The following is a 27,467-nucleotide window of genomic DNA, read 5'->3' as shown; positions in this document are numbered from 1 at the left end:
CTTGGTCTTCTTGGACTCTGTTTGTCTTCGATTGACTTAACTTAGGCCCAATAACTTTATTCTTTAATTCTCAAGCCCACATACCCTTAAAATAATAAATTTAGTACCCTAACCAAATTAGGCGCCAACAGTGTGTTTCATGCACTATGCACACGTTTTTATTAATTTGTATATTTATCCTCTTCACTTTTGAGATCTATTTTATCTACTTGGCAAATCATGTCCCATTAGTGAGAGCGGATTTTCTGTCCCATTTCGTGTCCCATTTCGTGTCCACTATGTTCTTCTTGTGACACATAATTAATTTAAGAGAAATTGTCATTTCTTTTATTATGTGAATGATGTGTCGCAAGATAAAAATGATGAAACAGAAGATGAGGCACAATTATAGGACACGTGATCTCAACTCCAACATCATATTTTTCATGTCTTATAATAGGGAGAATTTGAAGATGACTTCATGTATCACATTTTTTTTAGGGACATTATTGTTTTAATATTATATCAATTGTAATCGCCAGTAGACCGTATACAATGCAACAATAATTCAAGAGAATAAAACAAATTCAAAGCCCAATCGCATAATAACATTATAAAGTTATATTATAACATTCCCTATTTACTAAAAGAATAGAAATTTTCACATTTTTCCCTCTAAAAAGCATCTTTTTAAATAAGGAAGATAACTACAATTTTGTGCATTCACTAAAAAATGATACTAATAATTACATTGTTATTTAATTAAATTATTATCATTTAATTATTATTATCATTTAATTAAAATGAATCTTTTCATCAAATTATATTATTTTCACCTAACGTTAAACTATAATATCTTAATTAAAATATAAATAAATTTATACAAAACAATAAATTGCTACTTTTATTGATACTATTATTTGAGAATGACTTGATACATACTACATATAAACCAAAACGGTAAATCATTACTATTACTTTTGTGACAAAAAAATTGAGAAAATTAAAAAATTAAAATCATTAGCTTTGTGGATAAATTATTATTATTGATTAAAATTCATTTCAACACATTACCCAATTCTTTTTTTTTTTTTTTTTGAGGAAACCCGAAACGGGTTAATTCATTAATGATAAATCACACTCGGCCAAAGCTCGAATGTAAGGAGGAACATCAATCGTCCACTCACGCCTACCCAATAGCCAAGGGCTATGATGTGCGAGTGCATGAGCTACACTATTCAGTTTACGACTAACAAAAACAACCAAGCAAGATTCGAAAGAATTACAAATGGATAAAATGTCATTATAAATCAAATGAATGCTACTCCGTCCCTGTTTCCGTGCATTCAACTCTTCAACCACGTTCAAGCAGTCGCTCTCGATGATAACCTCCTTTTCGCCCCTTCTTCTCGCCTCTTGCACTCCATGGTAAATAGCTAACGCCTCCGCCGTCTTTGGTTCGAGTTCTCCTTCATCTTGGATCGTAGCTGCCCAGGTGATAGCCCCTGAGCTCCCTCGACATACCATGCCCCAACCCACTCCTTTTCCTGCAATCAAACCCGCGTCAACATTCACCTTGTAAACTCCAGCCCTCGGTCGTGACCACCTCTCCCTTTCCCCCTCCGTCATCCCAGCCGCCTCTCTGCTCTGTCCCACACCTCCGCCCTTCATTCACCCATTCGTCCCCTGCCTATTCCCCCTCTCACCCACACTCCGCAATTCCATTAACATATCCTTCGCCCTCCTAATCACCCAGTCCGCTCTCCACTCCCCGTCATCAAACACCGCTTTATTTCGTCTTTCCCAAATAGCCCAACAACCTACTAATAACTCCATTCTCCTCACTATCCCAATCTCCTTAAACATGGCTTCGACCCATTCTTTGACCCCTACACCTCCCTCCTCCGTCCTTACCTCAATCTCCAGCCCGTCCCACACCCCCCCAACCCACCCACAGTCTCGGACAACATGAAGATTCGTCTCCACGCAGTCACGACACCGTGGGCAAAAGATATCCGTCAATTCCGATCGGGCTGCTATATTCTTTTTGGTAGCTAATGAGTCATTACACGGCTGCCAAAAGAAAATTTTAATACGAGGTAACACCGGAACACTCCAAATGAGATTCCATAGCGCTTTATCTCGCTCCCAAGACGACTGTCCTACCTCATCCATCTCCTCACCCGCCATTATGTGGTATGCAGACTTAACCGAGTACTCACCATTCTTGTCGGGGTCCCAGCACCATTCATCCCGCGGTTTCAAATCGCTAATACGAATTTTTAAAATTCTATCAGCTTCAAACGGGAGGAACAAAGAGCGCACCTTATTTATGTCCCATCCATTACCGCTAGCTTCCATCAAATCACCCACCCGTAAATTCTCATCCCCTTGGCCCCTAGGCGACACAGCCCGTCTAGATTGTGTGTTTGGAATCCATCGATCCTTCCAGACATAGGTGGACAGCCCATCCCCTATGCGTCTCCGAATTCCCTTGTCTAACACTTCCCTTGCCTCCCAAATCCCCCTCCATGTGTAGCTAGGGCAGCTCCCAAGTTCGGCTTCCATGAACGAAGTCCCCGGAAAGTACCTCCCCTTTAGAACTCGGACCATCAAGCATTCCGTATTAGTTACCATCCTCCAAGCTTGCTTGCCTAACAAAGCACTATTGAACTTATTGAAGTCTCTAAAACCCAACCCACCTCGGCACTTTGGACGACACATTTTGGTCCAAGCCACCCAAGGAATTTTCCTCTTACCATTCTCACCACCCCACCAAAACCGCGAGACAAGCGATCGCAATTCGTCACAGAAATTAGCCGGTAGTCTAAAAACGCTCATGACATAGGTAGGAATAGATTGGCCAACTGCCTTTATCAACACTTCCTTACCTCCTTTAGAGAGCAACATACCCCGCCATCCCTGTAATTTCTTGCTAAGTTTGTCCCTCACAATTTTGGTAATCGCCTGTTTAGAACGGCCAACCACAGTAGGTAGGTTCAAATACTTCTCCTGCTCCCCTACCATCCGTACTCCTAAGACCCCTAGCACCCCGTTCCTTCTCGCCATATTCGTGCCTTTACTAAAAGAAACCGTAGTTTTCTCTAGACTCACCTCTTGGCCCGATGCCCTCTCATATTGACGAAGGATCTCCTTGACACATCTCGCCTCCGATTCCTTAGCCCGAACAAAAATGATACTGTCATCTGCAAAGAAAAGGTGTGAGACCGTTGGAGCCGTCTGAGCCACACGGATCCCATGTAACGATTGATTCTCCACAGCCCTGCGTATCATACTAGAGAAGACCTCGGCACATAAAATAAAGAGATAAGGGGACAACGGATCTCCCTGGCGCAAGCCCCTCTCCGGTACCACTATATCCGACAGTCTGCCATTAATTCTAACTGCGTATGAAACCGACTCAACACAATCCATCACTCTAGCAACCCACGCACAGTCAAACCCCATAGCATATAAAACCGCCCTCAAAAAACCCCATTCGACCCGATCGTAAGCTTTCGACATGTCTAGTTTAAGCGCCATATGACCCCCTCCTCCACGCGAGTTCGTCATGTAGTGGAACATCTCAAAAGCTACTAAAACGTTGTCCGTAATGAGTCTTCCCGGGGTAAAGGCACTTTGATTTTCCGAAACAATATCACCCAAGAAAACTTTTAACCGGTTAGCTAGGACTTTTGACACTAACTTATAGAGCACGTTACATAAGCTAATGGGTCGGAATTCCATCATTTTATCCGGGGCTTTCTTTTTCGGAATTAAAACAATGGTCGTTTTATTAAGCTCAGGCGGTATCGGGTCACCATTTAAAATACCCAAAACTGTTCTAGTGACCGCCCTCCCCACGATATTCCAATATGTTTGGTAGAAGAGAGCATTCATACCGTCAATTCCCGGTGCCTTGAGAGGGTGCATTTGATCCAATGCATGATAAATCTCCCCAGCCGTGTATGGCTCACGAAGGACCGCATTCATCTCGCTCGTAACCCGGCCTGTCACTCCTTCTAACAGCTCCTCAAAACCTGTCGGCCTAGAGGAAGAAAATAACTTCTGGAAATAGTTAGTCGCGCAACCAGCCAAAGCCTCCTCCGTTTGAAATTCTCGCCCTTCTTCATCCACAAGTTTAGAGATTCTATTCTTGATTTTCCTCTCCCCAGCCTTCCGGTGAAAATACTTGGTATTCCTATCTCCCTCGCTAAGCCACAAAATCCGAGACCGTTGCCTCCAAAACAATTCCTCCTGTTGAAGGAGTCGTGCAATATCATGAATAAGTTGCCTTCGTTCTCGGACATTTGCCTCACTTCGGTCACCTTCATTGAGTCTCCGTAGTCTATCCCTCTTCTTTTTCAAATCCCGCACAATTTTTCCCACACTCACTCCCTTCCAGGCCTGCAATTCAGCCGCACACCGCCCTAAAGTTTCCAAGATATTCCCATCGTCTCCCAGCCAAGCCCTTTCAATAGCCTCCTCACACCCCGCCTCTCCTACCCAAACTTCCTCAAACCTGAATTGCCGACTTCTATTATTCATCTCCTCCATTTCCCTAGCATTCAACAAAACCTTAATAGGGGCATGGTCAGACCACTCCCTATTGAGGTGCACGAGCTTCGCATAAGGGAACAAATCGCCCCAAGACCCAGTGACCATAGCCCTATCCAACCGACATTGCCTATTTGCATCCCCTACCTGCCCATTATCATAAGTGAACTCATACCCCACATAAGGGAGGTCCCGAAGTCCACATTCGTCCACCGCATCACGGAAATTGTTCATTTGCCATTGTTGTCTCGTGCCGCCCTTCATTTCGGTAGAAAAAAGAACCTCGTTAAAGTCACCCATGCATATCCAAGGTCCATTCGATTCCCCTGCCAAGAGACGAAGCTGCTGCCAAGATAAGTGACGATCTTGGACTGCAGGCCATCCATAGAACCCTGTAAACCTCCACCGCTTCCCCTCGTGCTCGACATCTAGGTCGATATAATGTACCGTCGCAGAACGTAACATACAGCTCACCTCTCCACATCACAGCTAGACCCCCAGAACGACCTACGCTGTCCACTTCTAACCCATCATAACCCACCATACTACTACGAACTTTCCTCATATCTCGACTATTCAATTTAGTTTCGCACAAGAACAAAATAGCCGGGGCCTCCCGTCGGATAAGGTTCCGAAGACCGCCTACTGCATCGGGGTTGCCCAGCCCCCTGCAGTTAAGGCTCAAAAGATTCATTGGGCCAGGCGGGGTTGAGCGCCCTCAACCTCCGCCTCAGGTGAAATTACACCCATAAAAGTACGTGTCTTCTTCCCCAACTTCTCGCCCTCAATTTCCACCACCTCCCTGCTCCTCTTCTCGCATGTGTATGAACTCCCAACACCCACATTTCCACCTCCCATCCTCTCAATTCTCGTCCAATGTCCTCTACCATCCTTCCCCGTGCTCAGATTCACCGTTTCTGTGGCCTCCTGGTGCTTATTCCTTCCTTCATCTTCGACATGGCCCATTCTATCACCCTGCTCCCCTCCTCCTAAGGTCACAACCCCCCCATCATCCTCCCTACTCCTTTCCCGCACCCTACCATCCACTGGCCCCTCCCTCTGATCTGTCCCCTCCTCATAATGCCCTGCCTCCTTTGAACGTTGTTTTAGTCCCTCTACTGTCCGCCCCTTCGTTTTTAGTGCAAGAGCCTGGAGCTTCGACACCATACTCGTGACTGCATCCTCCTCATTCTTCTTAGCTTCTTCCTCAAAAACACTCGCTAAAGATCGCGAACTCATTGCTTTTGGCTCAGCTTGAGTCTTAAAAACCTTCCATGGTGAGGCCCTCAGTCTTTCGCTAAACCTTAGATCTCCTTCATCATACGGTCCATCGTCACAGTCCTTCTCCCCATGCCCAAGAACTCCACATCCATAGCAAAATGTAGGAATGCGTTCGTATCGAACCTCGAATTCCACCACCGAGCCCTGCCTCATCTTAATTTCCACAGCTTCCTTTAAAGGTCGTCTCACTGTGGGGTAATATCCGTATAAGACCCTTTAATTATAGGATTATAACGCAAATTTTATATGCAATATATTGTCATAAACGAAAAACAATGATGAAACGATAAAGTTTAAGGAATAACCTTCGGTCCTAGTGCAAATTGGCAATGAGAGATCAAAGTAGATCTCCTCCTAAATGATGCACCCAAGATCGTCCGAGAAATGCCCTTGTGCTAGAATGAATCCTCTAATTGCCTTGCAATATTGAGAGGATTATTTTGTGAATTTTTGTTTAGATGTGAGATCTAAAGTTTTGAGAGAAAATGTCTCAAAACCCTAATTTCTTTTTGCAAATGATAATGATTAGGTTAACCAAGAGGAGAGGCTCTCCTTTTGTTCTCCTAATTTCGGCCAAACCGAGAGGCCCCTTGGGAAGTGGGCTTCCACTTCCTTTTAGTTTTAGCTCATGGTCCGGTTCGTAAATCGCTAAAATGTATATGACGCGGTTTAGTTATAAATCGTCATCGGTTATCGGTTATTAAAGCATCAACTAATAATACGGATTAGTTGAAATATTAATACATGTCCGACAAAGACGATATTGTATAATTATATTCAATATACATTTAATTAAATATAAAACGCTTATATTCAATTTACGAATTAACTGCTTAATTCGCCTTAGCCATTATTATTTAATCAGTATTAAATAAAATATCTCAACATCACATTTTGACTAATTATTAGTCAAATAACTCAGACTAACTGGTTAGTCAAATTTGGCATCTATATGACTGTATTTTCATACCGTCACATCTCTCAAACGTATCCTATAGGTGTGACTTTTAGGGACCAGTTGATCACCGCCATCTGTATGACAATAACGTCAAACTTATCTAGCAAGCCAACCGTTATTGATAAACGTGGACCAACTGATTATGATACAAAAGTATACCCTTTGATCCTTTTAGAGATTTATAAGTCCTTGCACTAACTGTAAAGGACACCAGCCCCAACAAGCTCCCACTTGTCCGTACAAGTGTATGTGCAATGACGTTATCCGCACTAACTGGAGGACACAAGCTCCAACAAACTCCCACTTGTCCGTACAAGTGTATGTGCGATAACCGATTCTCATATTCATTTAAAATTTCTCCCACTCAATGTAAAACAATTTGCAGATCCGGATCCGCAAAGGTCGTATTTTACAATCGATCTGTATCTAGAGTGGTTTCCCCGACTAGAGAGTAACTTAACTGATAAAACGAATTCGTATTCGAGCATGGCCATGCATTTCAGTTACAGCTCCTCGAGTGGCCCTGAGAAATATCGAGTACCTGATAAAGGCTGAATATTTCCTTCAACTCGAACTCCTTCCGATCCAAGCACAAAGCATGAAATGACCTGAAAAAAATCTACTTGGCCCCCGTTACGATGACCGTGAGAAAGAAACCAAAGTCACCCAAAATCTGCCTTAGTCTCAAGAGACAGTCGATAGTCAAAAGAATCGACTCTTAGGATCACCATGGAAGTCCTATCCACGACCGGGCACCGAATGTTATAAAACATTTAGGACTCCACGTCGATGTCACAATTATGTCCTACGAGATATCCGTATAACTCGCCTCTGTGATTGGTCAGTCAAGCGGTTGACTTATGGCTCGTTGAACCCACCATCAACCAACGTCACAAAATAATTGCCAGAGTTATCAGCTCATGAGGGCAATTAAGGACTGAAAAGTATAATGTTCGTTCAGTTCACTTTGTGGTGTTCAAAAATTGTCGTACAATTCCACATGAAAAACAAAATATATAAATATCAAAACGATGATGTCGTATAGAGTACAAAAGAGAATGAATCTAATCCATAAAAGAGTACTACAACTTAGGAACACGTTTAATTCCCATGGAATTAACGTGCCCTTCATGCTTATCTTGTCGTAATGGTTTAGTGAGAGGATCTGCTATGTTATCATCTGTAGCAATCTTTTCTATCACTACTTCCTTTTGCTCCACGTAATCTCGGATTAGATGAGCTTTCCGTTGTACATGTCTAGACTTGTTGCTAGACTTTGGCTCCTTAGCTTGGAAGATGGCACCACTATTGTCGCAATAGATGGTGATCGGGTCATTCGAACTAGGCACTATCGATAGTCCATGTAAGAATTGACGCATCCATATCGCTTCCTTTGTAGCTTCGGACGCGGCATAGTACTCGGACTCGGTCGTAGAATCTGCTGTAACAGTTTGTTTGGAACTCTTCCACCGATCGCAGCGCCATTAAGAGTAAAAACGAATCCAGACCGAGATTTCGAGTCATCTCGATCCGTTTGGAAGCTAGCATCTGCAGAATCGGTTGCGCATAGCTTTTGAGGGCCTCTATAAGTCAATGCCCAATCTTTAGTCCTCCGTAGGTACTTAAGAATGTTCTTGACAGCCAGCCAATGTGATTCACCTGGATGCTGTTGGAATCGACTTGTCATACTCAATGCATATGCCACGTCCGGACGTGTGCATATCATGGCATACATGATTGATCCTATAGCCGAAGCATAAGGAATCCGTGTCATGCGCTCTTTCTCTTCCGGTGTCTCTGGTGCCTGAGACTTGCTCAAATGCACCCCTGGAGCCATAGGAAGAAACCCCTTTTTGGAGTTAGTCATACTGAATCTCTCTAGGATTTTGTCTATGTAAGACTCCTGACTGAGAGATAACATCCGTCGTGATCTATCTCGATAGATACGGATGCCCAAAATTCTTTGTGCCTCACCCAGATCTTTCATCTGGAAATGGTTTTTCAACCATACTTTCACCGAAGTTAAGAGAGGTATGTCATTCCCAATCAGGAGTATGTCATCGACATACAATATTAGGAAGACAATCTTGCTCCCACTCGACTTGATATATAGACATGGTTCCTCGACCGATCGAGTAAATCCATTTTCTTTTATCACTTGGTCGAAGCGATGATTCCAACTCCTTGATGCTTGCTTAAGTCCATAAATGGAACGCTTAAGCTTGCACACTTTCTTAGGATGTTCTGGATCGATGAAACCTTCGGGTTGTACCATGTACAACTCTTCCTCCAAAAAGCCGTTTAAGAAGGCGGTTTTCACGTCCATTTGCCAAATTTCATAGTCATGAAAAGCGGTAATCGCTAAGATAATCCGAATGGAACGCAGCATGACTACGGGTGCAAAAATCTCATCGTAGTGCAAACCTGGCACTTGAGTGAAACCTTTAGCAACTAGTCGTGCTTTGTAGATATCTTGTTGACCTTCCACAGAATGCTTTATCTTGTAAAGGCATTTGCATTGAAGGGGACGAACCTTAGCAGGTAAGTCAACAAGATCCCATACGTTGTTCTCATACATAGAGTCCATCTCGGATTGCATGGCCTCAAGCCATGGCTTTGAGTCGGAACTGGTCATGGCACCTTTATAGGTTGCGGGTTCACTACTCGTTAAGAGTAGAATGTCATCTATGTCATGTTCCTCGACCATACCAATGTATCTGTCCGGAGGAATAGAGACTCTACCCGACCTCCTAGGTTCCTCAGGAATGTTAACCGCAGCCGGGATTGAAGGAATAGGTTCCTCCAATAGTTGCTCGGTACTTGGTTCTGGAATCTCCGACAGTTCGAAGGTTCTATCACTCTTTGCATTCTCGAGAAATTCCTTCTCTAAGAATGTCGCACTAGCCGCAACAAAAACACGTTGTTCGGTTGGCGAATAAAAGTAATGACCAAGCGTTCCTTTAGGATAACCTATAAAGTATGTCTTGACCGCTCGCGGGCCGAGCTTATCCTCGTGTCTCCATTTGACATAAGCCTCGCAGCCCCAAACCCGTATAAAGGACAAGTTAGGGACCGTTCCCTTCCATAGTTCATATGGAGTCTTGTCAACAGCTTTAGACGGACTCCGGTTAAGTATTAGAGCAGCTGACAGAAGAGCATAACCCCATAATGAGTCAGGCAACACGGTGTGACTCATCATGGATCGAACCATATCAAGTAGTGTTCGATTTCTCCGTTCGGACACACCATTCAATTGAGGTGTTCCAGGTGGAGTTAACTGTAAGGCAATCCCACAGTCCTTTAGGTGTTGATCAAACTCGTGAGAAAGATACTCGCCACCACGATCTGAACGCAGTGTTTTAATCTTTCTACCCAATAGGTTCTGTACCCTATTCTGGTATTCCTTGAATTTCTCAAAGGATTCACTTTTGTGCTTCATTAAGTAGACATAGCCATATCTACTTAAATCGTCCGTGAAAGTGATGAAATACCTATAGCCTTCTCGTGCGGTGATTGACATAGGTCCACATACATCCGTGTGTATGAGTCCTAATAGGTCAGCAGCGCGCATTCCAACACCTTTGAAGGAAATACGAGTCATCTTACCGATGAGACATGATTCACACGTGCCAAATGATTGAAAATCAAAGGCCGAGATAGCTCCATTCTTGATGAGCTGTTTTACGCGTTTCTCATTAATGTGTCCCATACGGCAGTGCCATAGATACGTTTGATCTTTGTCACCAACCTTTAACCTTTTATTCATTACGTGTAATATTTCGGTGGTCTGATCTAAAACATAAATTCCGTTCATGGAGACTGCCTTGCCATAAATCATATCGTGTAATGAGAAAATGCAAGTATTATTCTCTATTACAAATGAAAAACCAAGTTTGTCAAGTGCAAAAACTGAAATAATGTTTTTAGAAAGACTGGGTACATAATAGCGGTTATATAAAAATAACTCAAATCCGCTAGGAAGCGGATCACGTATGTTCCCCTCGAGACGGCAGCCACTCGTGCTCCATTCCCGACACGCAGTCCACCTCACCCTTTACGAGGGGTTCGATGTTTCGAGCCCCCGCACATGATTACACAGATGAGAACCACAACAAGTATCAAGTACCCAAGTTCCGTAACTTGCGTGGTTAATCTCAATCATATGAATAAAAGTAGAAGAAGATGAAGACATACCAACAGTTTAACACGACCCGCCTTTAGGTCCTCATGATAAACAAGACATGTACGCCTCCAATGCCCAGTCTTGTGGCAATGATGGCATTCCATGTTTTCATTCTTGCTCTTTGTCGCGCCTGATGAGGTGCTCGACTCACCAGGCCCACTCTTACCTGAACCCGACTTCTTGAACTTCGGTTTACCTACTGCTAGGTTTGCCTGAGCTTTGCCCTTACCTTTCCCCTTGTTTGTCACAACGAGAACATCCTGTTTCAAGCTCCCACTGAACTTCATGTCCTTCTCGGTGCATGTACGAGAAGGGAGTGCAGTTCATGGGGAGTTTTCTTCAAATCATTCATATAGTAATTCGCTCTAAAGAGCGCAAAACCATCGTGGAGTGAATGAAGCATGCGGTCAATCACGATGTTCTCGCTGATTTTACAATCAAGCGTCTCCAGTCTCTCGACATTCTCAATCATGCTGAGAATGTGTGGGCTAACCGGTTGGCCCTTCTGGAGTCTCGCATCAAAGAAGCGAGTGGTATGCTCATAGGTCACGATTCTCGGTGCTTTCGAGAATTCCTTGGTGAGCGTGGTGAAAATCTTGTTTGCACCTTGGGCTATGAAGCGTTTCTGCAAATTGGATTCCATTGCAAAAATGAGCACGTTTTTAATCGCACCCGCTTCCATACAGAAATCGTTAAACTTGGCGATTTCATTAGCTCTAGCCGTGGGACCTGGGTTTGCCGGGATGGGCTCTAATAGATATTTGAGCTTCCCGTCGGCGGCAATGGCGCATTCCGTAATGCCGCCTCCCGACCCGCGAAGTTTGATCCATCATTCTTCGATCGAGTAGTAGACGATTCATCTGATTCATGAAGATCCGAAGCCAGGACTCACGGTCCAATGTGGCACTTGGCATTGGGTCGTTAGTAGAACCAGCCATTTGTTATTAGCAGTTTAAAAGTTCGTGATCTACACTGAAAAAGAAAGAAAAACAAAAACGAAATAAGCAACTCATCGAGGTGATTTAAGTCTATTTAAAATTCATTTTAACGTGTAGACTCTCGCACTTGCATAATTGATCTCCCTCAAGAATGATACAAGTGATCGCAAGACTCAATTTCTGTAAATTGATAAGCCAACTGTTTAGCTAATTCTTCCGTAAGAACTCTTGGTCGATAGATTTCCGTAAATCCTATCTATAGTCCACCATAATCACAGGATCGTACGAGTGACCATAGTGTTGAGATAAAATAGGTCAATCAGTTCCAACTTACCCGACGTAGAAGGGGTCATATTATGCCTACCGACGAAGAAGGGACTCATTGGAGTTTGACCTATAAAGACTATTCTCAATTTTTTGTTTATACGAGGGAGATCCCATCAACTAAATTATAATTCATATTAAGTGAACGAATAACTAGCGTCTGCGTGAATGAATTAATTTGGGTGATGGCTTAAAATCATGTGACATAAGAATGTCAAAGAAAACTAACTCGTGACCTCTATATGTGTCAATTTTCATGCAATAATTAGGTGGTTTGGTATTTAGGCGGAAAATGATGCATATTATCGTTACGAAAAATAAATAAAAGAATGCAATACGTAAATAAAAATTCCTAGTGTGGCCTATCCTAGTAAAAAGAACATAATACAACTTTGGAATCCACCGTTGGACCCGAAAAGCTTGTCTTGATGTTCCATCTTTGTCCATGCAGCGGGAGTGAGCATCCGATCTCCTTCTTTAGTCTTCTCAAAATTACAATTAAAATTTACAAAATATAAACCTATTTACATTCTAAATAAAAACTGAAATTAAAAGAAATAAAAAGGGAGATACGAGATCTCAAAATACAACCAAGACCGTGTTCCATCATTACGGTAACACGTTCTACTAAGGCCACACTAAGTTACAACCGTTTGCAAAAATAAATAAATACGTAATAAAAGCATTCAAAACATTCAAAATAACGATAAATAAAATGCATCAACTAAATTAAATTTATTCGTGACATAATTCCGTAATTATGTTAAATTTATCCAAACCACCAAAGACAATTAATATTATGTGACAAAACCGCTTCATCAACTTAATTTTTATTCATGATAATCCGTTACTTTAAATCGTTTTAAAGTAACTAAATTGTTCGTGGGTGAACCGTTTCACTATCAAGCGAGTGCATAAATCAGTATTATGCAAAATTGGCCGAAAAAAAGAAAAAAAAACAGAATTTTTTTTTTATTTTTTTTCTTCACTGCTGGGCGTGAACAGTACCCAGAATTTTTTTTTTTTTATTTTAAGCTGAAATGCCGAGAGCATCAAAAGGCAAAACAAAAAAAATCAAACGGCTCAAAATCGTGAGCAACAAGAGGTTAAAAACAAAACGATTTGTTAAAACCCAATTGCAATTTAATCTAATATGTATATAATTGAAATTACAATTGAAACAACTTTAACATATTGCAATAATTATCGATTAAAATTACAATATGCAAAGAACGATTGATAAACAAAAGATCGAATGTTCTAGCAAGAGCCGTGAGGCACGCAATTCAAGGCAAAAAAGAAAGAAAAACAGGCCGTGATTAACAAGAGGCCGCACGGTTTCAAAAGGAAAAATGCCGAGACAAAAATTTGTGCCTTACGAAATTTTATGCAAACATTTTGATACATCTTTAACATATTGCAATGAATATCGATTACAAAACAATATGCAAAGATCAAAATGAAAAACAAAACAAACGACAACCTAAACCGTGTAAACATGTCACGGTTCAAAAAAAACGCAGCAATAAAAATTTTTTTGCCGAGTGAAAAAGATGGCTGCCGCAACAATTTTTAATCAAAAATTCATCGATTCAAAATTCGTTTGATGAAAATCACATAAAAAAATTTACGTGGCCTCGCTCTGATACCACTTGTGGGGTAATATCCGTATAAGACCCTTTAATTATAGGATTATAACGCAAATTTTATATGCAATATATTGTCATAAACGAAAAACAATGATGAAACGATAAAGTTTAAGGAATAACCTTCGGTCCTAGTGCAAATTGGCAATGAGAGATCAAAGTAGATCTCCTCCTAAATGATGCACCCAAGATCGTCCGAGAAATGCCCTTGTGCTAGAATGAATCCTCTAATTGCCTTGCAATATTGAGAGGATTATTTTGTGAATTTTTGTTTAGATGTGAGATCTAAAGTTTTGAGAGAAAATGTCTCAAAACCCTAATTTCTTTTTGCAAATGATAATGATTAGGTTAACCAAGAGGAGAGGCTCTCCTTTTGTTCTCCTAATTTCGGCCAAACCGAGAGGCCCCTTGGGAAGTGGGCTTCCACTTCCTTTTAGTTTTAGCTCATGGTCCGGTTCGTAAATCGCTAAAATGTATATGACGCGGTTTAGTTATAAATCGTCATCGGTTATCGGTTATTAAAGCATCAACTAATAATACGGATTAGTTGAAATATTAATACATGTCCGACAAAGACGATATTGTATAATTATATTCAATATACATTTAATTAAATATAAAACGCTTATATTCAATTTACGAATTAACTGCTTAATTCGCCTTAGCCATTATTATTTAATCAGTATTAAATAAAATATCTCAACATCACATTTTGACTAATTATTAGTCAAATAACTCAGACTAACTGGTTAGTCAAATTTGGCATCTATATGACTGTATTTTCATACCGTCACATCTCTCAAACGTATCCTATAGGTGTGACTTTTAGGGACCAGTTGATCACCGCCATCTGTATGACAATAACGTCAAACTTATCTAGCAAGCCAACCGTTATTGATAAACGTGGACCAACTGATTATGATACAAAAGTATACCCTTTGATCCTTTTAGAGATTTATAAGTCCTTGCACTAACTGTAAAGGACACCAGCCCCAACACTCACATCATGCACAAACCGTATCCTCACTGCCCTTTCCATTTCTGGGAAAGGCGCTTCATCGACAGCGACAAAAGTTCCCAGTTGCATACCCAAACGTCTCAAGTTCTCCATGTTCGATCGTCCCCGGATAGGTAAGTCATAAACACGTGCCCAAATTGGGACGTGAATCAAAGGCATGTCCGTTAATCGTCCCTCCTCCACCGGATCATCGAAACACCATATAAACTTGTCAAAGTGCCACGGTTGGCCCTCCACAATGCGTGCCTTATCCTTCTCTGATTCAAATTTAAACACGAAGATCTTTTTACTAGCGTCAATTAGGTTACCCACAACACTCCCTTTAGTATTCCATAGTCTTGTCATTGATTCAATGGCTGCCCTAGCATTAACTGCTTTCGATGTCCATATGCGCCCTACAAGAATATGTTCTGCCCTAACTCGATGGTCCTCCCCATCCTCCGTGTCCCACACAAATTCATCTTCCTCCCCCATAATCCCCTTCCCCTTCGACGAACCAGCCAACCCCCTCTTCTCCATCCACTCACCGAACAACTACACTACAATAGAAGAAAGACGAAAGAGAAAAGAAAGAGAAATACCCGCTGAATCGATGTCCCTGGCCAGAAAACGAGATGAAAACCGCCTTCAAACAGTAAGGAAGAGACAGGAAAAACCCTAGACTGATATCCTCACAGGGAAACCCTAGAGGGGACTTTGTTAAAAATTCTCTTGTAAGAATTTTGATTCCTCCATTACCCAATTCTTTTGATTAATTGTCAACAAAGCAAAATACAATAACGAGAAATATGGACAATTAACAAAATATCACTATTTTATAAGTGATTTTTTATATATAAAAAACTATATATACACCGTGCATTTATTGCACGGGGTCTAAACTAGTTCAAATTAAACAAAAACTCTCATCCCAAAGAGTGTCTAAGAGTTAACTAGTCGAGTTAAAGTCACACTCTATATGAAGTACAGTCATACAGAATATATATTTATCACAAATTCTCATTATAGACGGACACTATCCGTCTATACGCATAGACGGATACCATTTCCCCTCACAAAATACCCATTTGCCATAAAGTGGGAAGCACATGGGGGTGCCCCACCTTGTCCCCCATACCCATTTTATTAGAGGTTTTTACCCGTCTGTTCGCCCCACCCGTCTACACCAAGACCTATTGTATATTTATTTATAGAACATACGTTAGAAAACAGATTCTCATTTCATGCCATTAATATTAATATTTAATTATTTTTCTATGGATTCAGTATTATTTTATGACAAAACTCAAGCAAATAATTCAATAATTTATATTATTTTATTCAAATACAGATAATAATTTTTTTTAATAAGGTAAGAAAACTAAATTGATCATCTGGAAAAGAATTAACTTATCTCATCCTTTTGAATAAAAAAGATAAATTAAAGTTATCGGCTTTCAAAACACCTCGAAATAGTTGGGCAATAACAATTGACAATTTGGCATGTTATATTTGCATTAGGACATATACCAGTAAGTGGATTATACATCTGATGTAGTACATCAGATGGTATAATTTTTGAGCATTAACATAAAGTTTTTGAGTTTTAATTTTAAGATTTTGAGTTTTATCATAAAGTTTTTGAGTTCATTTACTTAAACATTAATCTCAAAAAGTTACATATAACTCAAAAGAATTACATATAAGCTCAGAAAATTTTGATTTTTGAAGTCATAAAACTAAAATGTAATTTATAAACTCTATAGAACTAAAAAAAAAATACACAAAAACTCAAAAATTCATTAAGTGTGATGTAGTACATCCGATTTACCATCCTTTTTCTCGGACACATACTCATATTTATTGACTTATATTAAACACAAGGGCTCGGTGGAACGTTGTCAACTTGTCACACCACCACAAGTCCACACCGCAAAAATTCGCCCTAAAAAAGTGTTAACTAAAACCCGTTTAGGCGGCAAAAACAACCACACACGGTGACGATGATGTCGGCGCCACCGCAACCACAACCGCAACCTCAACCGCAACACCACCAACCACAAACTCTAGAAGAAGTGCGTACTTTATGGATTGGTGATCTTCAAGTTTGGGTTGACGAATCTTATCTCCACTCTTGTTTCGCTCACACCTGTGAGGTATTCTATTTTGCCCTTTCCTTCTCGTCTTTAATTAACGAGTCGAGTCGAGTCTTGTATGAGACGGTCTTACATTATCACTCATTTAATTTAATTAAGGGGACAGTTTATTATATAATCCCTCTGTCTCGATTATTTGTTTACCTTTGATTAGAATAACTCTCCCGCAGAATATAAAAGGTAAACAAATGATTGAGACGACGGAGTAATTGTTTCTGATGTGCGCATTTAGACGGTCTCACATTTGATGTTTACCTCAATCACCGTATCAGTAATTTAATTAAGGGTTTATGTGGTGGTCTAAAATCCTCTATTATATTTCGCTTGTCCCAATCATTTATTTATTTTTGATTAAAATAACTTCGTATAGAATGGAAAAAATAAATATAATTGAGTATATTAAAAATATCTAAATTTTATAATTTTTGCAAATACGTAGCTAATGATATTTAGCGCATAAAACATGCGTTGACAAACGTGAAAAAGCAAAGTGGTAGAGTGGAGTTGAATGGAGAAAGTACTGTGAAATGTTAGAACTGTAAAATCTGTTATTAATTGTTGAATTCGAGAATGTGAAGTCATGTAATGGATATTGGATAATCACAGGGTTGAGTGATTTTTTAATCCTTATTTATTTTAGCTGGCGAAGAGGGTGGATCGACAAGGGGAAAGAAGGTGACGGAGTAAACTTGTATTGTGTTGATAAGGTTAAGTTGAAATTACGAATGAGGGGTTAATTTTGCAGCGAGAATTTTAGGATGGTTAGCTAGTGTGGTTCAGACTGAGGCGGAAGTGGGTGGTGTAGTTGTTAAGTGGTAGGGAATGTATAAGAGTATTTCGACAATGGATGCTAACTTTCAGGAAGTATGAGATGCATTGATCATTTACAACAATTCAGCTTGTTAGTTAATTATTTGGGGGATCATATAAGCGTAAATATTATTTGGTTTATGGATTATCCATTCATTTAGCGGTGGTAATGGAAGTATTAGAAGTGTAGAACTAGCTTCTATTGTCCTTGATTAATTGTTCTGTCATTCGATACAATTACTGAGATATCTTACATTATGGAACTTCCAGCATCTTTGCTACTAAACCGGGAATAAGGCTGTCTGTATCCGACCCCCTTAGCTGCAAATTTTAGGAGCCCGTGAGACACCGAGTCTATGCTTTTGTTAGCTTTCTCTGTTTTTCACACTTAAGAATGTTATTTGCTGATGATAACTTAAGAAATATTGCTGTAAACTTCAGTGTCTCATGCTTTCTACTTTCCCTTTCTCGTATTATTTTTAGCTCTTATTTAAATTTTAACTTGGACTAATATCTGAGGTTTCACATCAGTTGCTTACATATGAAATATGAGGGTTTCTGAGAAATTATTAATCAGTGAAATTGTCTGGTATGCTATAGAAATAAGAACCATAAGCAGATGAATGCTAGAATCATGTATTTTTTATAGGAGATTATGATCTTGCTTTTTGTCATGAGCGAACAAAAGTTTTTTAGGAAGGTGGTGGTCGAGGAGGAACAAGGATCTAGAGACTACTCTGGGCTTGAAAGTAAGACTTAAATTAGGTGTTTGGGGAGGCAAAGCCAAGGACAAAGGCTATGTTTACTTTATGTAATTTGAATGTGTTTTTTATCCTCTTGCGGTAAGGAAATGTTGTTTCTGCTTTTTAGTCTTGAGTGCTTTTACTTCTCACCTCGCCCCAAACACCAACCTTCTCAAACAATTTTAGTAGCATGTAGGCAACCACAGAATTTACATTTTTATTAATTGTTCCTAACTAGGATAGTAGGATATATTATACTTCGTATGATAGATTACTGATCATCAAAGCAAGTCATGTAAATAGTTGGATATCGAAATAACAAATGTGAGTCCATTTTTTATGTAGGTTGTTTCTGTAAAAGTGATACGCAATAAGATTACTGGCCATCCAGAGGGGTATGGGTTTATTGAGTTTATGTCACATACAGCTGCTGAACGCGTCTTACAAGCATACAATGGAACTTCTATGCCTGGAACCGAACAACCTTTCAGATTAAATTGGGCTTCTTTTGGGATTGGAGAAAGAAGGCCTGATGCAGGCCCTGATCATTCTATCTTTGTGGGGGATCTGGCACCTGATGTTTCAGATTATTTGTTGCAAGAGACCTTTAGGGCTCTCTATCCTTCTGTTAGGGGTGCAAAGGTTGTGACAGATCCGAGCACAGGTCGGTCAAAGGGATATGGGTTTGTTAAATTTGCAGATGAGATGGAGAGAAATAGGGCGATGACTGAAATGAATGGCCAATATTGTTTGTCTAGGCCTATGCGAATTAGTGCTGCTACTCCAAAAAAGACACCTGGGGTTCAACAGTCGTATGTTGCTGCTAAAGGTAACTTTCAATTATGTTCTGGATGGATAATAATCGTTGTGCATTTAGGTTTTAGATTGTTATTTTTGTGTTTTGAGTAGCTCTCTGTTACCATTCTACAATTCTTCAATGACCATCTCAAGTTTACTCTTGACAGCCCTTTATCCTACTCCAGCATATATAGTGCCACCACCAGTGCAACAAGTTCAACCACTACTAATGGAGCATGACCCAAACAATACAACGGTAAGGGAAAAAAGAGACTTGTGGGCTAGTCATTTTTCGTTTGGTTCCTTTGCTCCTTTGTCCTATTATTTCATTATCTAATATTGGTGACATCTTTTCACAGATCTATATTGGTAATTTAGACCCAAATGTAACAGAAGAGGAACTGAGACAGCATTGTTTGCAGTTTGGGGAGATTGGCTATGTAAAGATTCCGGCTACTAAGGGTTCTGCTTTTGTTCAGTTTGCTGTCAGGTAGGCATGTGAGTATGTCTGTAATCTCTGCATAGTTACTCTAATGCTTTTGAGTTCTAAATTTCTAATTGCGAGCTTGAAAACTGCTGCTTCTGATATTAATACTGCAGTACCTTTTTTTTCAAACCCGATTTATTTTAAATTTTCCTTGGCAAGTGCAAGGGAACTTGAATCTAGCCTTCAACTCTACATTACACGTGATATATTATTTCCTTCGTTTTCAAAGGTGATGGAATAAAGTAAAATGGCTCACTAAACTCTATGGACTTCATATATCGTGTAGTACTACCTGATCAAGGCAATCACGATGCAATTTTCCTTACCTGTCACCCAAAAACAGAATATGTTTTCAACATACGGTAAAATTGTATACATCATACCCCCTACTTTGCCACAGGTAGAACTCTTCAAGGCACGGGGGAATGTTGTTATTGTTGGTCTTTAGATCGATGCTTGTTCTGTCTATTGATCCCTGAAATATATGTGGTTTGCAGGGCATCTGCCGATGAAGCTATACAAAAGCTACAAGGAGCAGTTATTGGTCAGCAAGCAATACGTATTTCATGGGGTAGGAGCCCAACTGTTAAGCAGGTAGACATTCTTTTCAGAAATGCAATTAATCTCCATGTTGGTCTAAAGCAGTCTTGAATCGAGTCGTTTCATCTTTTGCTTAAAAGCAGAAGCTTGAGCCTTAATGTGTGAATCATTCCAGGATGGTACTGCCTGGGGCCAGCAAGTTGATGCTAGTCAGTGGAGCGCATACTATGGATACGGGCAAGGTTACGACGCTTATGCATATGGTGCCGTTCAGGATCCATCTGCGTATGCATATGGTGCATATGCTGGTTATGCTCAATATCCTCAACAAGTAATTTCTCTATCTTTCTATACTTAGCTAATTGAGTGGATTCTAGTATATATTTGATATTGGCTTGCTTTACTCCTGTAACGATGACCCCCAACCCAAGCGAGCCCTTAAAAGCAAATTGAATATTTTGTTGGGATACATATATTTGTTTGTACTCTGACATCACTGTGTGTCTGTCGTCCCACTGAAAACAAGGCAACTGTGTGGGGTAGTTATCAGTTATCACGTCATCAGTTTATGCTATATTCACCTTTACCAATTTTTCACCACAGCCTGAAGGCGTGCAAGATATGGCTGGCGGAGTTGGTGTTGCTCCGGGAACGGAGCATAAGGAACCCTTTGATCCTCTAGCTACACCGGACGTTGATCGGTAATCTCTCTCTCTGGTTTCTATCTCCCTCTCCCTCTATGCCTGTGTGTTTTGATTTAATTTTAAATGCTGAATATTTTCCTGTTTTTTTCTATCTTCCTACCATGCCTAGGCTGAATGCAGCGTACCTGGCAGTCCATGGCTCTGCAATTCTAGGTCGACCCATGTGGTTAACAACCTCCTCGCGTACAAGACAAGCTTCATCCATTCCTGGACCGCACTAGTTTATGTAATGTCATGGATGCTTCAATCCTCGATACTCAAAGAGTGAAGGGCGATGGATCAAAGTTATGTCTACATGCTGCTATTGAACTGTATTACTCCGTAGAAGCTAAGGACTCATCATTATAATATAGCTACTGAAATTAGCTTTTGATAGTCAATGTTGCTCATTTTCTTCGTTTTTCCGGGTTTTTAAAGGCAATTTACTCGTATCTCGGTGTGAAGCCTTTGTTAAATTCGATGATTCATGGTTCGGGTACATATGGTACCATTGAAAGCTTCTGATGGCCTCTGTCTAAACTCTGTCAATAACAAAACATGATTCCAGGGTCCCGGAACAAAATTCTCCGGAAATCACATAAAAAGTTCCTCGGGTCAGATAAAGCGGCCACCCAAAATTTGAGTAGCAACAGAAGACATTTGGGGGTGTCGGTATGCCATAAACCAGCATTAACCTCGAATAATCGTGAAAAATGTATTAATGCTCGTTATTTGAGCCTGAATCGAATCGGTTAACTCCTAAAATGAGCTCGGACGCGTGATTGAAAAACAGGGAGAAAAAGAAACAGGGTCCGGTACGACCTTCCGAACGGCTGAAATTGAATACACGGTTTTTCGGGATTCCGGGGTTCGGATTTTTTTTTTTTCGGAAATCACATAGAAAGTTCCTCGGGTCAGATAAAGCGGCCACGCAAAGTTTGAGCACCAACGGAAGACATTTGGAGGTGCCAGTGTGCCACAAACCAGCATTCGCCGAAACTCGGATTACCGTGAAAAAGGTGTTAAGCTCGTTATTTGAGGCTGAAATCTAACAGGTTGATTCCTGAAATGAGCTCGGACGCGTGATTGAAAAACAGGGAGAAAAAGAAACAGGGTCCGGTACGACCTTCCGAACGGCTGAAATTGAAGTGTATAATACACGGTTTTTCGGGATTCCGGAGTCCCGGAACAAAATTCTCCGGAAATCACATAGAAAGTTCCTCGGGTCAGATAAAGCTAACACGCAAATTTGAGCACCAACGGAAGACATTTGGGGGTGCCGGTGTGCCACAAACCAGTATTCGCCGAAACTCGGATTATCGTGAAAAATGTGTTAAAGCTCGTTATTTGAGGCTGAAATCGAACAGGTTGATTCATGAATTGAGCTCGGACGTGTGATTGAAAAACAGGGAGAAAAAGAAACAGAGTCCGGTACGACCTTCCGAACAACTGAAATTGAAGTGTATAATACACGGTTTTTCGGGATTCCGGGGTCCCGGATCTAAATTCTCCGGAAATCACATAGAAATTTCCTCGGGCCAGATAAAGCGGCCACACAAAGTTTGAGCACCAACGGAAGAAATTAGGGGGTGTCGGTGTGCCACAAACCAGCATTCGCCAAAACTCGGATTATCGTGAAAAATGTGTTAAAGCTCGTTATTTGAGGCTGAAATCGAACAGGCTGATTCCTGAAATAAGCTCGGACGCGTGATTGAAAAACCGGGAGAAAAAGAAACAGGGTCCGGTACGACCTTCCGAACGGCTGAAATTGAAGTGTATAATACACGGTTTTTCGGGATTCCGGGGTCCCGGAACTAAATTCTCCGGAAATCACATAGAAAGTTCCTCGGGTCAGATAAAGCGGCCACGCAAAGTTTGAGCACCAACGGAAGACATTTGGGGGCGCCGGTGTGCCACAAACCAGTATTCGCCGAAACTCGGATTATCGTGAAAAATGTGTTAAAACTCGTTATTTGAGGCTGAAATCGAACAGGTTGATTCCTGAAATGAGATCGGACATGTGATTGAAAAACAGGGAGAAAAAGAAACAGTCCGTTTACCTTCCGAACGGTGAAATTGAAGTGTATAATACACGGTTTTTCGGGATTCCGGGGTCCCGGAACAAAATTCTCCGGAAATCACATAGAAAGTTCATCGGGTCAGATAAAGCGGCCACGCAAAGTTTGAGCACCAACGGAAGACAATTAGGGGTGCCGGTGTGTCACAAACCAGCATTCGCCGAAACTCGGATTATCGTGAAAAATGTATTAAAGCTCGTTATTTGAGGCTGAAATCGAATAGGTTGATTCCTGAAATGAGCTCGGACGCGTGATTGAAAAATAGGGAGAAAAAGAAACAAGGCTAGGTACGACCTTCCGAACGGCTGAAATTGAAGTGTATAATACACGGTTTTTCGAGATTCCGGAGTCCCAGAACAAAATTCTCCGGAAATCACATAGAAAGTTTCTCGGGTCAGATAAAGCGGCCACGCAAAGATTGAGCAACAACGGAAGATATTTGGGGGTGCCGGTGTGCCACAAACCAGCATTCGCCGAAACTCGGATTATCGTGAAAAATGTATTAAAGCTCGTTATTTGAGGCTGAAATCGAATAGGTTGATTCCTGAAATGAGCTCGGACGCGTGATTGAAAAATAGGGAGAAAAAGAAACAAGGCTAGGTACGACCTTCCGAACGGCTGAAATTGAAGTGTATAATACACGGTTTTTCGAGATTCCGGAGTCCCAGAACAAAATTCTCCGGAAATCAGATAGAAAGTTCCTCGGTTTAGATAAAGCGGCCACGCAAAGTTTGAGCACCAACGGAAGACAATTGGGGGTGTCGGTGTGCCAGAAACCAGCATTCGCCGAAACTCGGATTATCGTGAAAAATGTGTTAAAGCTCGTTATTTGAGGCTGAAATCGAATAGGTTGATTCCTGAAATGAGCTCGGACGCGTGATTGAAAAACAGGGAGAACAAGAAACAAGGTCAGGTACGACCTTCCGAACGGTTGAAATTGAAGTGTATAATACACGGTTTTTCGGGATTCTGGGGTCCCGGAACAAAATTCTCCGGAAATCACATAGAAAGTTCCTCGGGTCAGATAAAGCGGCCACGCAAAGTTTGATCACCAACGGAAGACATTTGGGGGTGCCGGTGTGCGAGAAACCAGCATTCGTCGAAACTCGGGTTATCGTGAAAAATGTGTTAAAGCTCGTTATTTGAGGCTGAAATCGAACAGGTTGATTCGTGAAATGAGCTCGGACGCGTGATTGAAAAACAGGTAGAAAAAGAAACAGGGTCCGGTATGACTTTCCGAATGGCTGAAATTGAAGTGTATAATACATGGTTTTTCGGGATTCCGGGGTCCCGGAACAAAATTCTCCGGAAATCATTTAGAAATTTCCTCGGGTCAGATAAAGCGGCCACGCAAAGTTTGAGCACCAACGGAAGACATTTGGGGGTGCTGGTGTGCCACAAACCAGCATTCGCCGAAACTCGGATTATCGTGAAAAATGTGTTAAAGCTCTATATTTGAGGCTGAAATCGAGCAGGTTGATTCCTGAAATGAGCTCGGACGCGAGATTGAAAAACAGGGAGAAAAAGAAACAGGGTCCGGTGCGACTTTCCGAACGGCTGAAATTGAAGTGTATAATACACAGTTTTTCGGGATTCCGGGTTCCCGGAACAAAATTCTCCGGAAATCACATAGAAATTTCCTCGGGTCATATAAAGCGGCCACGCAAAGTTTGAGCAACAACGGAAGAAATTTGGGGGTGCCAGTGTGCCACAAACCTGCATTCGCCAAAACTCGGATTATCGTGAAAAATGTGTTAAAGCTCGTTATTTGAGGCTGAAATCGAACAGACTGATTCCTGAAATAACCTCGGACGCGTGATTGAAAAACAGGGAGAAAAAGAAACAGGGTCCGGTATGACCTTCCGAACGGCTGAAATTAAAGTGTATAATACACGGTTTTTCGGGATTCCGGAACAAAATTCTCTGGAAATCACATAGAAAGTTTCCCGGGTTAGATAAAGCGGCCACACAAAGTTTGAGCACCAACGGAAGACATTTGGTGTTGTCGGTGTGCCACAAACCAGCATTCGCCGAAACTCGGATTATCGTGAAAAATTTGTTAAAGCTCGTTATTTGAGGCTGAAATCGAACAGGTTGATTCCTGAAATGAGCTCGGACGCGTGATTGAAAAACAGGGAGAAAAAGAAACAGGTCCTGATTTACCTTCCGAACGGCTGAAATTGAAGTGTAATACACGGTTTTTCGGGATTCCGGAGTCCCGGAACAAAATTCTCCGGAAATCACATAGAAAGTTCATCGGGTCAGATAAAGCGGCCACGCAAAGTTTGAGCACCAACGGAAGACAATTAGGGGTGCCGGTGTGTCACAAACCAGCATTCGCCGAAACTCGGATTATCGTGAAAAATGTATTAAAGCTCGTTATTTGAGGCTGAAATCGAATAGGTTGATTCCTGAAATGAGCTCAGACGCGTGATTGAAAAATAGGGAGAAAAAGAAACAAGGCTAGGTACGACCTTCCGAACGGCTGAAATTGAAGTGTATAATACACGGTTTTTCGAGATTCCGGAGTCCCAGAACAAAATTCTCCGGAAATCGGATAGAAAGTTCCTCGGTTCGAGATAAAGCGGCCACGCAAAGTTTGAGCACCAACGGAAGACAATTGGGGGTGCCGGTGTGCGAAAACCAAAGATTCGCCGAAACTCGGATTATCGTGAAAAATGTGTTAAAGCTCGTTATTTGAGGCTGAAATCGAATAGGTTGATTCCTGAAATGAGCTCGGACGCGTGGTTGAAAAACAGGGAGAACAAGAAACAAGGTCAGGTACGACCTTCCGAACGGTTGAAATTGAAGTGTATAATACACGGTTTTTCGGGATTCCGGGGTCCCGGAACAAAATTCTCCGGAAATCACATAGAAAGTTCCTCGTGTCAGATAAAGCGGCCACGCAAAGTTTGATCAGCAACGGAAGACATTTGGGGGTGCCGGTGTGCGAGAAACCAGCATTCGTCGAAACTCGGGAAATCGTGAAAAATGTGTTAAAGCTCGTTATTTGAGGCTGAAATCGAACAGGTTGATTCCTGAAATGAGCTCGGACGCGTGATTGAAAAACAGGTAGAAAAAGAAACAGGGTCCGGTATGACCTTCCGAACGGCTGAAATTGAAGTGTATAATACACGGTTTTTCAGGATTCCGGAGTCCCGGAACAAAATTCTCCGGAAATCATATTGAAAGTTCATCGGGTCAGATAAAGCGGCCACGCAAAGTTTGAGCACCAACGGAAGACAATTAGGGGTGCCGGTGTGTCAGAAACCAGCATTCGCCGAAACTCGGATTATCTTGAAAAATGTGTTAAAGCTCGTTATTTGAGGTCAAATCGAACAAAGTTGATTCTGAAATGAGCTCGGACGCGTGATCGAAAAACAAATGTAGAAAAAGAAACGAGTCCGGTATGACCTTCCGAACGTCTGAAATTGAAGTGTAATAATACACGGTTTTTCGGGATTAAAGGGTCCCGGAACAAAATTCTCATGAAATCACATAGAAAGTTTCTCGGGTCAGATAAAGCGGCCACGCAAAGTTTGAGCAACAACGGAAGACATTTGGGGGTGCCGGTGTGCCACAAACCAGCATTCGCCGAAACTCGGATTATCGTGAAAAATGTATTAAAGCTCGTTATTTGAGGCGGAAATCGAATAGGTTGATTCCTGAAATGAGCTCGGACGCGTGATTGAAAAATAGGGAGAAAAAGAAACAAGGCTAGGTACGACCTTCCGAACGGCTGAAATTGAAGTGTATAATACACGGTTTTTCGAGATTCCGGAGTCCCAGAACAAACTTCTCCGGAAATCAGATAGAAAAATCCTCGGTTTAGATAAAGCGGCCACGCAAAGTTTGAGCACCAACGGAAGACAATTGGGGGTGTCGGTGTGCCAGAAACCAGTATTCGCCGAAACTCGGATTATCGTGAAAAATGTGTTAAAGCTCGTTATTTGAGGCTGAAATCGAATAGGTTGATTCCTGAAATGAGCTCGGACGCGTGATTGAAAAACAGGGAGAACAAGAAACAAGGTCGGGTACGACCTTCCGAACGGTTGAAATTGAAGTGTATAATACACGGTTTTTCGGGATTCCGGGGTCCCGGAACAAAATTCTCCGGAAATCACATAGAAAGTTCCTCGGGTCAGATAAAGCGGCCACGCAAAGTTTGATCACCAACGGAAGACATTTGGGGGTGCCGGTGTGCGAGAAACCAGCATTCGTCGAAACTCGGGTTATCGTGAAAAATGTGTTAAAGCTCGTTATTTGAGGCTGAAATCGAACAGGTTGATTCGTGAAATGAGCTCGGACG

The 27,467-nt window shown here is 41.4% G+C and overlaps 2 protein-coding genes across 2 annotated transcripts; one reads left to right on the top strand and one right to left on the bottom strand.

Annotated features, from left to right (window-relative positions):
* Nucleotides 1-1,095: 1,095 nt before the first annotated feature.
* On the bottom strand, nt 1,096-1,650 carry LOC141621046 (uncharacterized). Its single transcript, XM_074437765.1, has one exon. The coding sequence runs from the start codon at nt 1,648-1,650 to the stop codon at nt 1,096-1,098; it is 555 nt and encodes a 184-aa protein (XP_074293866.1).
* Nucleotides 1,651-16,736: 15,086 nt separating this feature from the next.
* Nucleotides 16,737-21,500, top strand: LOC141619395 (polyadenylate-binding protein RBP47B'-like). The gene is made up of 8 exons (XM_074436412.1): nt 16,737-17,019; nt 18,918-19,401; nt 19,538-19,626; nt 19,730-19,860; nt 20,355-20,451; nt 20,573-20,728; nt 21,001-21,098; nt 21,211-21,500. The coding sequence occupies exons 1-8, from the start codon at nt 16,867-16,869 to the stop codon at nt 21,320-21,322; spliced, it is 1,320 nt and encodes a 439-aa protein (XP_074292513.1). The 5' UTR covers nt 16,737-16,866; the 3' UTR covers nt 21,323-21,500.
* The last annotated feature ends 5,967 nt before the right edge of the window (nt 21,501-27,467 follow it).

Source organism: Silene latifolia, chromosome X (assembly GCF_048544455.1).
Source record: "Silene latifolia isolate original U9 population chromosome X, ASM4854445v1, whole genome shotgun sequence".
In the NCBI taxonomy this organism is placed as follows: domain Eukaryota; kingdom Viridiplantae; phylum Streptophyta; class Magnoliopsida; order Caryophyllales; family Caryophyllaceae; genus Silene; species Silene latifolia.
This window is presented reverse-complemented; position numbering and strand designations above follow the sequence as displayed.

Excerpts from the sequence above, each read along its gene's own strand:
- LOC141621046 (XM_074437765.1), bottom strand. The coding sequence starts at position 1,650 with ATGAAGGGCGGAGGTGTGGGACAGAGCAGAGAGGCGGCTGGGATGACG.
- LOC141619395 (XM_074436412.1), top strand. The coding sequence starts at position 16,867 with ATGATGTCGGCGCCACCGCAACCACAACCGCAACCTCAACCGCAACAC. Across the intron at positions 17,020-18,917 it reads GTTTCGCTCACACCTGTGAG|GTTGTTTCTGTAAAAGTGAT; the intron begins GTATTCTATTTT and ends TTTTTTATGTAG. Across the intron at positions 20,729-21,000 it reads ATGCTCAATATCCTCAACAA|CCTGAAGGCGTGCAAGATAT; the intron begins GTAATTTCTCTA and ends TTTTCACCACAG.